At 51.0% G+C, this 15,568-nt stretch overlaps 1 protein-coding gene across 14 annotated transcripts; it reads left to right on the top strand.

Moving 5' to 3' along the window:
* ABCD4 (ATP binding cassette subfamily D member 4) lies at positions 1–15,530 on the top strand. Of its 14 annotated transcripts, XM_054067724.1 has the most exons (19): positions 39–172; positions 253–377; positions 505–632; positions 856–995; positions 4,136–4,252; positions 4,541–4,666; positions 5,523–5,573; positions 8,180–8,274; positions 8,979–9,100; positions 9,964–10,055; positions 10,236–10,325; positions 10,587–10,795; positions 11,084–11,175; positions 11,387–11,423; positions 12,616–12,665; positions 12,944–12,996; positions 13,353–13,429; positions 14,532–14,647; positions 14,814–15,506. In XM_054067724.1, exons 1-19 carry the CDS (start codon positions 132–134, stop codon positions 14,907–14,909), a joined length of 1,857 nt encoding a protein of 618 aa, XP_053923699.1. In that variant the 5' UTR covers positions 39–131; the 3' UTR covers positions 14,910–15,506. The 14 variants fall into 14 exon arrangements, with proteins under 14 accessions (XP_053923697.1, XP_053923699.1, XP_053923700.1 ...); XM_054067722.1 differs by having other exon boundaries at positions 1–78; positions 14,532–14,952; XM_054067725.1 differs by lacking the exon at positions 14,532–14,647 and having other exon boundaries at positions 14,814–15,530.
* Positions 15,531–15,568: the final 38 nt, after the last annotated feature.

Below are 15,568 nucleotides of genomic sequence, written 5' to 3'. Positions count from 1 at the left end.
TGGCCTCGGCTGTGACGTCACATCCGGAAGCCGCTGGCAGCGCGGCGGGTGGGCAGGGCGGATGCCGGGCGAGGAGAGGTGATGAATATTCATGCTGTAGCGCCCGCGGGGGCGGGGCCGGGCGCGCGCCGATGGCGGGAGGCAGCGCCGGGGCGAGGGGCGCAGGCCGCCGGTGAGGAGGGGTCCCGGCGGGCGGAGGGGCGCCCTGCCGCTCCCCAACCCCGAGCTCATCGGCGGCCCTTCCGTTTGCAGGGCCGCCCCCCGGCTGGACGGGCTGTTCCTGCGGCGCTTCCTGCGGCTGCAGGCCGTGCTCTTCCCCCGGTGGCCCTCCCCGAGCGCCCTGATGTTCCTGACGCTGCTCGGCGTCACCTTGCTGGGTGAGTCCGGGGTGGTGAGGGTTTGGGGCTGCCCCCGCCTCTCCTTCCCGGTGCTCCCTGCTCGCCCCCTCGCTGCCGTGCCGCTGCTGTCCTTCATTCCCTTCCCGTGCTTGCCTCTTTCCTCCAGAGCAGCTCGTTATTTATCAGGTCGGTGTCATCCCCAGCCGATACTACGAGGTCCTAGGGAACAAGGACATCTCTGGGTTCAAAAGGGTGACTGCCGTTGCTCTGATTCTGATCGTCGTGAACTCCACGGTAAGACGCGCCAGAGGCTCCCGTGCCTTGGGAGGGGAGGGAGAGGTTGCCCGTGGCTCCTGGCATGATCCTGGGGAGGAAGGATCTAAGTCTTCCCTTGCCCCATTAGGTAGCTGCGTGTGGGACTGATCACTGGTGCAAACTGTTAGTTTTTATTTCGTTTGGGGAAATGGTTGTTGTTCTCACTCATCGCTCCTTGTCTGTCTCCTTGCCCTCATTCCAGCTAAAAAGCTTCGACCAGTTTATCTGCAGTATGATGTACGTGAGCTGGAGGAAATCCCTCACCGAATACCTCCACAAGTGCTACTTCCAGGGCCAGGTCTACTACAACCTGCACGTGCTGCGTGAGGACATCGATAATCCGTAGGCTGCCTGTGACATTTCTCAGCCTCTTGCTTGCCTTCTTGTGGGCTGTTCTGCACCTTTTCGTGACTTCTCTGTGTCTCTGGGTAGGGTCTTGAGCCCTAGAAGCTTTTGCCATCTGAGTACAAATACTTTCATCTGCCCTGGGTGGAAGGTGATATTTGTTGCTGGAAGCTCCCATGACTGGTGTTCGTGATGGTTGTAGGGGTAGAATGTTTCTGCTGTGAGTAAAGTGAAGGCCCCGGCAGAACAGGGATCTATTGCCGCTATAAAACATGCTGTCTGCAAACTCAGCCTGTGACACTCGGTGTGATATTGCAAAACACCTGGCTGGCGTCAGAGAGCACTGTCTTTTCTTGCCTTGGTGCAGACAGCATGTTAGGACGGTTCCTGTTTTTCTGTTTGAACTTCAGCCAGGAGAGTCTCCAGCTGAACACAGTTTTGTTTAGTTGGCGTTTTTAGTGGTTTTGATCACCCGTGGGAGCCATGTAAACAAAGGACTTTGTTTTGTACTGTAAGAGGGCTGCGTTTTCCCTTTCCTGTTCCTAGGAAGGAAATGTAAGGGGTGACTTGAAATATGACGGAAGGAGGAGCATTCAATCCCTCCTTGCTTATCCCAAACCAATCTGAAATCCCCTTCCAGTTTGCTTCATACTGTCCTGCTTACTGCCAAACTGCTGATCTACCTGGGCTACACGGCAAAGGTTGAACAACTTCCTCACAACTGCCTGCTGATCCTGGCCTTCCCGCCTGCTCTTGCACGCTCAACGCTGCTGTTTGTAGTAGCACACTTTGAAGAGCTAAAGATCCTCCATTAGACATCATTGGAAAGGTAGAGGCTTTCTTTTTCCTTCAGAGTTTAAAAAGTTATTAAATACTTGCTGGAAAATGAGAAACCAGGGGATAAGGTTTTCCAAGTAGTGTGGCTGTAGACAGTTGTTTTGAGACCCCAAGCTCTACTCCCCTGGAGAGGTCACCCTGGCTCTAGTCACAGCGCTCCTGCCATCTCCCACATTGATGGCACCAGAGGGGACCATGCCCAGTGTCCCTGTGAGGGATGGCTGATTGGCAGAAACTGCTAATTGTTGCCAGTAGTGGTGACCTCAAGGAACTGAAGCAGCCTCTGTGCTTCTGCTGCCCAGTGCTCCTGCCTGCCTGTCCTTGCCCCTTCGTTGTCCAGCGTAGTGGTCTGTGTGGCTGCACAGTGAAATCGTGCTGGGTATCTCAGATGGGTTTTTTTGCCTCCTATCGTTTTTCAGCCTGTTCCTTGGTTGCTTCTGCTGGCCCAGTGCTAGGAGACAGCACAGGCAGGAGCAACCAGGCGTGCGCTGAGGGCTTAGCTTGGGTCAAACAGCCCTACTGCCAGGCTTGAAATCACAGCTTCATGATGCTGATGCACTTTCCAGCCACTGTCAGGGATACTCCTGCCCTCATTAAATGTTCATTTCTGATAGTGTTTGCAGTGGTATGGAGTTGCGAGGAGAGGTTAAAAAGCCATGCCTTTCACCAAGGCACGCAGTGCTTCCCAGGCAATATATCATGCCGGCCATGGCCAGGAACTCCTGCACAACTGTCCTTTCCTTTTCCAGGGGAAGGGGAAGACAGAGGTCCATCACCACATGACTATCCTAGTCAGGTTTATTTTTAACCAGGGAATGTGTTCGCATTGTGCAGTGAAATGCATGAGATAACTGGGTCAGTCTGCTCTGCAGTGAGAGTCAGCTCTCCTGACCTTAGCAAACCAAATGTGTGGGATTGCTGTGGAGTGGTTTCCGTTACCACCTTACTTCTGCTTAAACATCAAATCTTGTTGTTTAGTGTTTGTTTTGGTTTTTTTTTTTGTTGCACGTACAAAAATTCTCTTTATCTTTCTGTCCCTTGATGCCTTTTTTTCCCTTCACCGGCTACTTAGAGAATGACCTAGAGCGACAAAGTGACCTCCCATTGTGCAGTGCAAACCAAACTGAGTTTAAATGTATGGTGTCATCCGTCTAGGAGAAATGAAGAGTGGGCTGAGTGGCACACAAACATTGCAGCTCCTAGCAGGGCATTTGAATTGATGTTAGTGCATTATCGTTACATGTTGCTGAATAGCTCATAAAAAGCAATACCCTGCCATGAGCCTATAGCACAACTTAAATGTAACTTTATGGGAACAACTACAGTCTCAGGAAAAGGAAGAATGATAGCTGTAAGGTCAGTCAGGGTGAGAGCTGCCCCAAAATTAAATCCGTTGCTGGTCCGGGACAGCAAAAGAGTTGAGAGATGAATGTAATTTTGGTTGTATCTGCACTGGTGGGTAAGGAGGAATCCAGCCTTGTTCTTCATTCTGGACTCTGACATTCAGTCAGGACTCTTCCATCTGTGCTTAGCGCATCAGACCGAAGCCCTCATGCATGTGCTGATGAAGGTGCTGAGGGAATAGATATGCTGAAATCCTTTCTAGTTATCCCAAGTACAACTCCTGCTCAGCAGCGGGACAGATGGGACTTGAGGGTCTGTCACCTTGGTGACTGCTGGAGATAGGGCAAGGAGTACTGCTGCCTGCTCTTGTGGGATGGGAAGGAGAGATTACCTTCTTTCTTGCAGCAAAGGAACCAGAGTGTACTCTGTGCAGAGCAAAGAAATCAGCTACTGTGGAAGGGTAGCTTTGGTGGAAGCGTTTGTGAATATCCAACAGGTGGTGAAGGCCTAGCCTGTGCCCTAGACAGTCTTTCTTGCTAGCTCTGGTGCCTGTGATGCAGCACCAGTACTGAAGGCTTGGGGGAGAGTCAGTAATTTTTGGTACTAGAGGGGTGGGTCCAGGAAAGGACTAAAGGAGAAAGATGCAGATTCCTTTAGCACAGAGTTGGGCAATGTCATTGAAAGTGAAACGGGATTAATACAAGGAAGAGGGTGAACGTAACAGCAGGAGCTGTTCTTCCTGGATGCTAGCAAGTACCTTGGAGTATGGACTGTGGAGTTTGTCTCCTGTCGGGGAACAGGAGTCACAGCTGCAGGTCCTTCCCAGGCAGGGTTGTTAACTACACCCTGTCCTAAGTTCAGGCAATGAAACAGCCTGGTTTGTGCCCTGTTGGAGAGCTGATACTGGTTCTTGTGTCTGGGCTTTAACACTGTCAATGGCTCTTTGTGTTGAGCAGGGACCAGCGCATCAGCCAGGATGTGGAGAGATTCTGCAAGCAGCTCAGCTCCATGGCCAGCAAGGTCATCATCTCACCCTTCACGCTGGCCTACTACACATACCAGTGCTTCCATAGGTAAGGACCCATCTTGGCCCTGCTTTCATGCCCCTTTCCTAGGCTCTTTCTTGGAGCCTGATAGTCGCATTACAACTCCCCAGACCAACACTTGTACATGTGGGAGAGTGGTCTCTGCACTCCAGAGAGGATTCTGCCTTGGGGTTCCTGGAGCGTGCAGTGCTAGCCCCTGAATCTCTGTGAAAGCCAAGAGAGGTGACAGCTGAAGGCTGTGATTGCTCACCTAACGGTGCTGGGGTGTCCTTTTACTCAGAGTATTAGCTGACCTCTCTTTTTTCTTCTCTGTAGCACAGGCTGGCTAGGCCCAGTGAGCATCTTTGGGTATTTTGTTATTGGAACGATCGTCAACAAGGTATTGATGAGCCCAATTGTGTCGAAACTTGTGCAGCAAGAAAAACTGGAGGGGGATTTCAGGTGAGACCCAGCGGAACAGCATTTTCACTGCCTCTTGGCAGCTCTTGCAAACACTGCATTTTTGTCTCTATTCAATGCTATGTACACACCTCTTCTCTTGTCTGTGACTTTACGGGCTCTCAGAGAACCCTACCTGTGCAATGCTGCCTCGAAGAGCTATCGCCAGCCCTTTCACTGCCCTGTGTCGTGGCAGGCAGTGCTTTTGGTTCAGTCTCCTGGTTCAGTCTCCAGGCTGCTTGCCTGGTCATTACTATTGCTGGTGTCTCTGCTAGGGCATTGGATGTATTGAAGAAAACGCCACGTGGAGCTTCTTTGGCTGCAGATGCGCGTTCAGTGAACTGCTTCTAATGACAGAAATCAGATTTCTGATTCACCATTGCTTTCATGAAGTGCCCAAAATATCGGTCTTCCGATATACTGTGTAACTCATCTCCTCCCCTTCCCATGCAGGATTGACTGGGTGTGTGGCAGAGGCTTTGTGGATTTTCCTGGGCCTCAGGACAGCCAGGGACAGCTGGTGTGGCACAGGGAGCCAAGACCAGGACAGTTGGTTGTGGTGATTCTGTATAGTGGAGATGCTGGGCAAGCAAGCAGGAGGCCAAAAGACTGAGATGATGTGCACAGAGACCAAGATACCAAATAAATGCACCATTAAGCTGGCCCAGAATGATGTAATTTTGTGCTAAGCTTTGGTCTCTGGTGCCTTTTTGATCCTGTTGAGTGTTTCTGTCAAGAAATGCATCAGATCAGTGCTTTGACAGTTGCCAGATGAGTTTCCTCTAGCAAGGATGTTTGCTACATAATTCACTGGGCATTTGTGCACTGTCCTGATAAGTTCTTTTTTGGGGTTGTCCAGGTTCAAGCACATGCAGATTCGTGTCAATGCGGAGCCAGCTGCTTTTTACAGGTTAGTAGCATTCATTTCTTTACATCCTCGTGAGGACCCTCCCAGCTTTGGGCATTCTTATTGTATTCATATATCCCAGAGGAGTTTGAGTGCTGTTGCTGCAGCCAGAGCTTTCTGTCTCCCCCCACCCCACTGCAGCATCTTACGGCCCTGACACCCTGTTCTTCTTTGCACTTTACGCATCATCTGTGGAAATACTCCACAGCAGCTGGAGGCAACTATTTTTTTCTCTGTCTCCCTTCTAAAATCCCAAGAGGCCTGATACAGATTTGGTGCTGGTTTAGAGACCATTGCTGACGTTTTGCCATGTCTTTACCTGGAAGATTGATCAAGGTCTCACTGCGTCTTGTCAGGATGTTCCCCTGGGAATTTGTTGCAGGTTGTGCTGCTGCTGACCTGCCTGTTTTCTGTTGCCTGGCCTCCTTAACTCTGCTTCCTCCTCCAGGTCAGTCTGTGCCCTGACCCTCCCAACACCCTACTGCTACTCTCTGAATTTGCTCAGTGCCATTTCCCCAGAGCTGAGCACACGGGCCCAGCAGCACCTCTCCGCTTCGTGATGCCCTCAAGTCTGTTGGGGTGCTGCGTGGAGCTGTTAGTGTTTCACAGAAATGGCTAGAACCCAAGAAGAGGGCCTGGATTGTACTGTAGCTTGTGCTGAGGTACCTGATCGGTGTCAGATCAGTGCTCCTCTCTTGTTGTGTAGCTGTCTTTGCCATGCATGCTGTGAATTCACACTTCTTCCAGAAATGTAAGCAAGCAGTAGCTGTCCTGATCTTCCCTGCTTGTCATCTATATTTGGCTCCTTCATGGTGTAATGACTGAGCATTTCAAGTGTTGTGGTGCTGTCCTCAAAGGGGCTTATGAAATCGGTGATTTTGAATCAAAGATTTGTATTGACAGACGTGAAACTCGGATTTAAATAACTGAAATCAATCTTAGTCTGCATTGGTGAGTTTGAGTTATTTCTTTGTGGACAGCTTGATTCTTACTGGTTGGTGATAATATTTCTTAATGGAGAAGATACTCTAATTATGTGCCCTTTTTTAAGCTTCAGCACTTTTCCTCACGATTTTGAAGCTTTTTATTCTGTTACTAAGTTGAAAACGGAAAGTGAATTATTATACCAGAAAACGCAGTGTCTTACTTCAGTACAGTTCATTTGTAGAAATGCTTCACCTGGTGGAAAACTAGAATTTAATTGAATTGCACAGAGCCAGGTATCTTCATGGTATGAATTTAATTAAAAAGAAAGGAATTTTTTAAAAGGTTGCATTCCTAGATTCTTGCAAGAGGAGGAGCATGTGGTAATGACTTAGTTTGATTGCTGGACTTCTTTAGTTTGGAGAAGCTACTAGATCTTGTCCTCTTGCACCTGCCTAACCATTGCTTTAGCAAAGGAAGATACAAAACTTGAGCATTGTCAGTCCCTCTTTTAGTTCTTTGGCTTCCGAGCCTCTGGTAAACTGGCTTTAAAAGTGAACTGAATGGAAGGAAAAGCTGAAACCAATACAACAGTCTCTCCTTGTCTGCAAGAGAAATAACAGCTCTGGTTCCTAGCGTCTTCCTTGCCTTTAACTCCTTATGTCCAAGGTTTTTTCCCTTTCTGAATATTCAGCAGCAGAGATTGCAGCTCACTAGGTACCTGAGTTGGCTTGTAGGGCAGTAATGCCAAATTAATTCTATCTGGAATCGAAATCTTTAGAAGTGAATTCTGCAAGAATCTTCATTTGTAATTTTCTGTGCAGCTCCTGGCCCTATCTGCTCGAGCCCTAGCGACCCCCGCGTTGAGTGGGCTGTGGTGGAAATGTGCGTGTGTGCTGTGCACGAGTGGTTGCGGTTGTTGGGTGGCAGAGAACAGTGGCTGGTGGGAGTGTGGAATGAGCCGTGGAGCACACTCAGCGTTTTACCACCTGAGGGCAGCCCAGCCCTTGTGAAAGAGCAGAAGGAGCTACCACGCTTGCTGAAGACGTGGTTTAGAGCCAAGATGTGCCTCCTTGCTGCTGGTTAAGTCTCACTGTGGGAGCCTCACCGCTGGCTCGGGAGCTGGGCAACTGTCTGATGCCTGCGGACATACCCCTGGGAAAGGGGGAGCTGTGGGGCTGGGGGCACTTGCACTGGGGACTGCACTGCTCGGGATTTGTCTGTGTCCCAGTCCTCTAGGGAGGGAGTGGGGAGAGTTGGACTAGGACTGCTGGCTGTTCGGGCAGTGTTGGCTTGCTGTCACCTACTGGACTTACCTCTCCTTTATGGCTCCAGCTGTGTAGCGATGCTATGCCTCTTCCAATCAGGCTCTGCTTGGAAAGTGTGTGTGACCTTGGGTGTGCATCGCTTCAGGCTGGGGCCTTGCTGATGGGGTCTGGCCTTGCCTCACCTTCCTCTGTATGCAACAGCAGCATCCATAGGCTCTGGGAGAGATTTGCAGCCAGTCTCTTGGTGAGGGTCTTCAGAAAGGCACTCTTTGCTGTTCAGTTCGTGCTCAACAAAGAGCTTATTGCTTGGAGGCTAAGATGCCAAACCGTTTCCAAGCCTCAGTCCTAAAGCCCATGCCTTGACCTCATTGTGGTGCTGCTGGGATGTCCATCGCATGTTGTGTTCTTGTTTTACAGGGCTGGGCAAGTGGAGCACGCGCGCACAAATCGGAGGCTGCAGAGCCTGCTGCAGACCCAGAGGGAGCTGATAGGGAAGGAGCTGTGGCTGTACAGTGAGTAGGAAGTTTGGGGGTGAAGTGGGGCATGTGGGAGCTCCATTGTGGTGAGGCACTGGCTTAGGAACCCTTCTGCTAGAGCAGCAATGCTGAGTTTTCCTCTCCTGCCTCTTGCTGGTGTGTGAAAGCCCTGAGGGTAAACAGAGGTGCCTCCTGCAGCCCTAAATGGGAATCTTGTTATGAAAAAGCCTCATAGAGAACCAAGTTGGGGAGGACCCAATTGTCAGAGAGCACAAGGCCCAAAAGGGAAATCTGCAGGAATCTCTTCTTTTCATGGGGCAGGTATTTGATGGCCAGGAAAAGAGGGGAAGGGCTTTCTGCCTCTTCAGTGCTCCAAGACAGCCTTCACAGCCAACCATCAAAGACCAGAGCTTCCTTTTTGTCCTCCCTCCTGTTTCTTGTGAGGCAGCCAGGCCACAGAAGACTGGCTTTTGCCAGTTGGTTGTTCCTGAGCTGTGTGTCTGGATAATGTTTCTCTGCTCAGGCACTTACCTCAAAGTGCTTTTTGCTTAGCAAATGGATTTTCACCCTGCTGCTTGTGCTGTCCTGTGATATGGGTTCTTCTGCTCTGGTGCATTGTGAACAGCTGAGGCAAGACCATGGGTGGTCTTCTGATGGCACTCATGAGCTGCACTTGGGCCTGGTTGGGACAGAGGTTCCTACCCCAACTCACTGTCTTCTCTCAATGTGCTTCTACCCAGTCGGGATTAACACCTTTGACTACCTGGGAAGCATCCTGAGCTACGTGGTCATTGCCATTCCCATCTTTTCTGGGGTCTATGGTGACCTGAGTCCAACAGAACTCAGCGCCCTGGTCAGCAAGGTGAGCTAAGGTGATCTCACATACTCTGTTGTGGAGGGCAAGAAGGCACTGAGGATGGAGGTTTTGTGTGGGATTGGTGATACCGGGACTGGATAACCTGGATTAACCTTCAGGTTAGACTGTCCCTGCCCATGGTGGCATGGAAATGGAAGCTTGAAGCCACCTGGTATATGATTAACCTGAGGGTTAGATCTGTCAAGGACACATCTATGTAAGCGTTTCCAAGCTTGGACCTCTGTGTCTGAAAAAAAAACCAGGAGGTCAGGAAGCCCCTGGCTTTCAGTCATGTGGGTGGGGATTGGATCCATGCAGTGCTGGAGATCTGGGCTGCTGCCCACAGCGAGCCTGGCCACCTGTGAGGCTGAGCTGGCTTGCATTTGCCTGCCAGGCTTCTGGAGAGGAGCCTTCTGGTCCTGTCTCATCCCCAGATACTCAAAACTGACTTGTGATAGAGAATACAGAACTAAAAATAGCTAAATGAGGACTGCAGACTGAGACACCCTACTCTGAGCCATGTATGGTGCTGGGGCAGGGCTGGTGGCATAGATCTGCATGACTTCCATGGGGCAAGCGTGCTGGGCCTTGGGCTGGCCAGCAGACACTCTGTGCACACCATCCCTGAGTGGCAGAAGGTGTGTACCCCTGGCCAGAACTGCTGTACTGAGCAGCGAAGTCTGGCTCCATCCAAATATGGTCATCTTCTCCTTCATTCTAACCACCCTGGGTGACTTTTCCACCCTTCGTGCGTCCTGTTGTCTCCACCCTTCGTTCATCCTCCTTGGCTGCCTCCTCACAGCCATGGAGGAAGGGGCAATGTCCCATCTCAGCGCTGACCCTTGCTCTGGCGTGTGATTTCTCCCCAGAATGCCTTTGTTTCCATCTACCTCATTGGCTGCTTCAGCCAGCTCATAGATCTCTCCAGCACCTTGACTGATGTAGCAGGCTACACACACAGGTGAGTTTCTCTATGTTCAGGTCTCTGCAGGAGAGGGACATGTGGGGCAAGACTGTTTGTCTAGGTCTATGCTAAATACGTAAGAAAAAGTCACTTGTGAGCAAGCACAGACAAGGTTGGATGTTATAAGGAGGCTGCTGGATTTGTCTCTGGCATTCATGGACCCTCTTGTTTGTCCAGGATTGGCGAACTGCAGGAGACCCTGCTGAGCCTTGGCAGAAAGAAAAATGCTAGCTACTTAGAAGCCAAAGCCAGTTGGGATTTGGATGGGTGAGTCTCCCCTAAGCAACTGGCTGGCTTGCAGCTTATGTGCCAGGGGCTGTTATGGGGTGGAGGTGGCCCTTGGTGTCACAGCCTGTTGCATGCGGTTGGTTGGAGCAGGCAGTGCTCGCTGTGATCTGTCATTCCCGGGTGTGTAGGGCAGGACTGTGGTTACAGAGGCACAGGAGGTCTAAGGTGCCTGATCTTTGTTAGTCTCGGTGTGATGGCTTACCCAGAGATCTCTTCTCCTTTGTCTTGGTGGTGGCACAGCAGCCCTTCTGGGGAGGACTCAGTGCCCAGGGACACAGCTTTCCTTCTGGAGCAAGTGACGCTCTCGGTGCCATCCTCTGGCAAGCTGCTTATCAAGGATTTGAGCCTCAAGATCTCGCAAGGAAACAGCATCATGATTGTGGGGAATACTGGCACAGGAAAGACGTCTCTTCTGAGGGTCCTGGGGGGACTCTGGGAGAGCATGCGAGGTAAGGACGGCTGCTTACTGCAGCCTTCTCTTTTTCAGCCGGGGCTGCCCTCAGTTTGGAAGGTGGCAGTGTGAGGCTGTGAGGACAGTACCGTCTTGTGTTGGTGAATGATGGAGCCACCCATCCAGAGATATTACATACCCTGCTCTGGCTCTCGTTGCTTTGCCCTGCACTGAAAATCTACCTTTTCCAAATTTGTTGGCTACTTCGTGGGGCAGGACTGCACAGAGGGCGGTAGGGAGTTGCTGGCTGGTGCTGTAGGTTTGACATGAGTGTGTCTCTGTGCAGGGAGTGTCAAGATGCTGACATGCTTTGGCCCTCGGGGAGTGGTGTTTCTGCCGCAGCGGCCCTTCTTCACCGACGGAAGTCTGCGTGAGCAGGTGGGCCCAGAGACTCTCTCTGCTCTGGCCCCAGCTCTGCTCCCCGCTGCAGTCATGCCCTGCAAACCTCAGTACCGCAGAAAGGCCTGCAAAAGGGAGAATGCCTGTGGTTGCTCCTTCCCTCATGCCTGAGTTCATGCCACCACAGCTGTGTCTCTGATGGACTGTGTCCAGCTCCCTCTGACATGGCCCCTTTTGATCTGTTAAACAGGTGATCTATCCTCTGAAGGAGATCTATCCGGTTTCAGGTATGTGGAAATTCATCAGAGCAATTTAGCCAATCCTGTGTTGTCAACTCCTTGTCCTGTTGCCCAGTGCAGCTTCTCCCTTGCCATGACCCATCAGGAGTGCTTATCTATTTTGCTTGTATTGCTATTTGTTTTTCTCTGGAAGATTTACCTTACTGTAGGTTAAGGTAAACTCTGTGTTCTCCCTTTTCAGAGGGAACATATTTTCTTGATAAGAACATATTCTCTTGATGCAGTGAAGACAAGCTGGCCATGTTCTGCGTCTTGTGCTAGATGTGTGCTATATATTGAGGCACCCTGCTGTTGAGATGCATCTGACCAGTCTAGTACAACCTGCCTTTGGGCAAGTCATGTTTGCCTTCATCTTATTTTCCATCCACCTCCATCTTTCACTGTTCCTTTTTTTTTTTTTTCTTCAAGTGCCGCCCCAGGGCCTTATATGCTGTTGAGGTCAGACTGCATCATGAACCTTTTCTCGTCCTTGCCCTCTTCCCCAGCCAGACCACCCATGGTCTGCTGCAGCTTGCAGATGTCCAGGTGTAACTTTCTGAGTGAAGCGGTGTCGTGTGCTGCTTTCAAACACAGAATTGCAGTCCTGCAGAGAGTAACTGCAGCCATCGGCTACTGTCGTGGCTGTTCAGCAGCCTCGGAGAGGTCCATAGCAGGTGCACAGCCCTTCTGCTCAACTTTTATTGCTGCTGACTGTATCAGCTCAAGTGATCAGCTCTGATCCACAGCTGGTTAGCCCTGAGTTTTTTCCCATCCCATGTAGGATCTTTTCGCTGGCCGTTACCTGAGCCGTGCTCCTATGGCTTCACCACCTGCGGTGTGCGGTGGGCACTCAGCTGTAAGAGGGCAGCTGGTGGGCAGGGCCTTGGCACTTGAAGCCTGGGCCCTTGTGTTCTGGCTGGGTTCATCTGTGACCATGGACTGAGCCAAATCTCGGGTGTATGTGAGGAGCCCAGGTACCTCCTGGCACACTTCTCACAGGCACAGTTATCATTTTTAAGGAAGGTCAGTCTTTGGGAGCTCTCTGTGCCAAAGCTCGGGGCCTGATGTAGTTAAGTGGTTGAGTCAGCTACACGGGACCTCAGGAGATCCTCCAGTCCTTCCTTCCTGCCCTACCGTCTCCTTGCAGCTTTGGCTTCAGCACACATTGCCCCTGCATATGCTTTACTGCTTTATCCCCTAGGGTCTTCCGATGATGAGAGAGTTGTGCGATTCCTGGAGCTGGCTGGGCTGGTAAGTCCCCAGCAGTGCTGCTTCCTTCTTTCCTGGTGCTACCAGCAAGGGCTGAGGCTTTGTGGCAGCACAGTGTGATTGTGCGCTGGACATGTGTGGGAACATTGTGTGCAGCTGGGATAGGGCTGTCCATGGCACAGGCAGAGGGGGAGGGACACGGAGTAACTTCAGCTCAAGCAGAAAAAGAGACAATAGCAGCAGGAAGGGGATGGTTATGCTCAGAGCTGTGGGCCGACAGGTTGGGGGCTGTGCTCACAAGTCTACTGTGCTCTCTGCAGACTGATCTGCTGGCAAGGGCTGGAGGACTGGACGAGCAAGTGGACTGGAACTGGTAAGGGAACTCACCGCCTGCGTTAACCGGGGTGATCGCTCTGGATGGGGAACACTTCTAAGCAGATGCACATTGCTGCTGGACTTAGGAACATCTGTGCCCAGCTGTTTTGTGTGGGAGGTAGGCAGTATCTAGAGGCAAAGCTTTCATGCCCCAGTATCAGTGCCATCACCAGCCATGCTACTCTGCAGGCAGCTGACTGCATAGGGGTGCAAAGGCAGTCCCAGTGTGGAGACGGGCACAGAGAACATGTGGAGACAGTTGCTTGCTGGGGTCTCCAATATCAGCAACCGTAAGCTCTTCAGCAAAAGAGCTCTCTTTGTTGAGGGAAATTTTGAATCTTGGCCCTGCTGCAGGTATGACATCCTGTCCCCAGGGGAGATGCAGAGGCTCTCGTTTGCACGGCTCTTCTACCTCCAGCCAAAATATGCGGGTGAGTGAATGACTGCGAAAAAAAAAAAAAGAGAGGAAAAAAAAAGGCAGGGCCTTTATTTGGTGTAAAGAAGCTGGTACAGAGACGGATCGTGAAATCCCTTTGCTAGGAACATGCTTCACCTGGGCCGTTATTTTAACAGTGTAGCACACAGAGGATTCAGGGTGAAAACATTTCATTGTTTGTGGGGAGGTATAAGTCAAGAGGCTGTGTGTAAGACTTCATCATCTTAGGGAATTAATGATTAAAGTTACTGGTTCAGGTCTGACAGCATGCTCACCAGTTACCACATGAAGAAGCATTCATGCCAGGCAGCATGGCATCAGCTACCATATCTGAACCTCATGAGTCTCTGTGGTGGTGTGAAAGCAATGTAGGAAATTTAGCTGTAACACAGCAGCAGAAAACAAGGAGTGGTGGGAGAAATGGTCCTGAGAGATCGCAGAAGCAGCTACCGTTAGCAAAGAGGGCTCATTCCTTTGCACACCTAGATTTCTAGTGACTGCTGAGGTGACAGGGGACTGTTGGAGAAGTTGTCATGGGGGCCAGGGTTGGTGTGGGTGAACAGTTGGTGTCAGTAGCAAGTACCGTGTTTAAGCATCTCTGTTCTACCACAGGTTGTAGAGATTATGTAAAACAAATCGAATTTTTCTATTCCAGTTCTGTAGTATTTACCCTTAACTGACAAGAAGGTACCTCAGGCTTGTCCAGGTGGGGGCTGAGGTGGAGGGGTGCTCAGGCTGCTGCTCAGCCTGGTGCTCTGGCGTATGGCCTGCCTTGGGAGGATCACATCTTGGCTTTCACAACAGTGGGGATAAGGCAGTAGCTGGCAGTTGTTGAGGGAGAGGAATGAGGTGAATAGTGCTGTTTGGGTGGATTTGAGAGCTTGTGAGGAAGGGCAGCGTTCCCAGATGGCTGACATCAACTGTGCCAGAGGAAACTCGAGGTCCTTAGGCTTATCCTCAATTGGCTTCTGCAGATCCTCTTGGTGAGTTTCAGTTAATATGTGAAATGTTATTGGCAGTTGTCGATCTTTTGCCCAGGGAGAGATGATTGATCCGGAGGGAATGGGGGGTTGTGGGGCTTATGGCTTTTCTCTCAGTGCTAGATGAAGCCACCAGCGCTCTGACAGAAGAGGTGGAGCATGAACTGTACCGTATGTGCCTTCAGCTGGGCATGACACTCATCAGTGTGGGACACAGGGCCAGCCTGGAAAAGGTGAGATGGAGAGGCAGCACGCTATGCCTTCCTGGTGGTGGCAAAACAAAGGAGGTAGAGAAAGTCTCTGGTGAGCAGAGAGGAATGACTAAGGCTGGAAAGCCTCACTGTGGGAGTATGTGGTCTCATAGAGACGTTCCTCAGCCATTGTGTTATTGAATTGCAGTTCCACAGCTGGATTTTGAAACTTCATGGGGAGGGAAGATGGGAGCTCATTCGGTGCGAGAAGACGAAGCGGCTCCCAGCTGGGGAAGAATTCTGAAAAATATGCTGTTGTCTGGCCAGTCGCAGAACCTGCGCACACATGGGAGGACTCTGAATAGCAGACACGGAGCTGCTGAGCCAGCAGCTGTCAACGAGGGATTCATCTAGTGCAAGACCAGATCCGGCTTTTTCTGATGGACACAGGGCCAAACTTGAACTCATGGTGTGAGGTTCTGCCAGGAGCAGACACATCTATGCCGTACATTCTCCCAGCCCCCTTCTCCTACCTCCCTGCCTCCCACAGGGGAGGGCGCTGAGCTGCCAGGCTGCCTAATGGGGCTCGTACAGGCGATGGTCAGAGGAACCTGCACTTGTGCAGGATGCAGCGTAAGGCTAAGATGCAGCCTTCTGTTCTTCCCTCTGCCTTCCTGTTGCCTCCATCTCTGATACACAGCTCTGCAGAACGGGCTTCTGTACCTGTGGCTCTGCTGAGGGTTGTGCTCCCCAGCAGGAGCCAAGGGATGCACTGTAAGGGGAGGACAATGATGACACACAGAAGGGCATCTCTCCTTTCCTTATGAAACAGGGTTACAGGTCAAAGGAATATTTTTGTATTAAAATTTGAGGCCTGTTTTCCACCGATGTTTATGGAGAAGAGTCACTATTTGTTAACTAGACTGCTGCTGCTTTTCCTTCTGGGGTTTGCTTTGGAGGAGA

Source organism: Cuculus canorus, chromosome 5 (genome assembly GCF_017976375.1).
Source record: "Cuculus canorus isolate bCucCan1 chromosome 5, bCucCan1.pri, whole genome shotgun sequence".
NCBI classification, from domain to species: domain Eukaryota; kingdom Metazoa; phylum Chordata; class Aves; order Cuculiformes; family Cuculidae; genus Cuculus; species Cuculus canorus.
The sequence above is the reverse complement of the archived record's forward strand: the minus strand, read 5'-3'. Positions and strand labels throughout refer to the sequence as shown.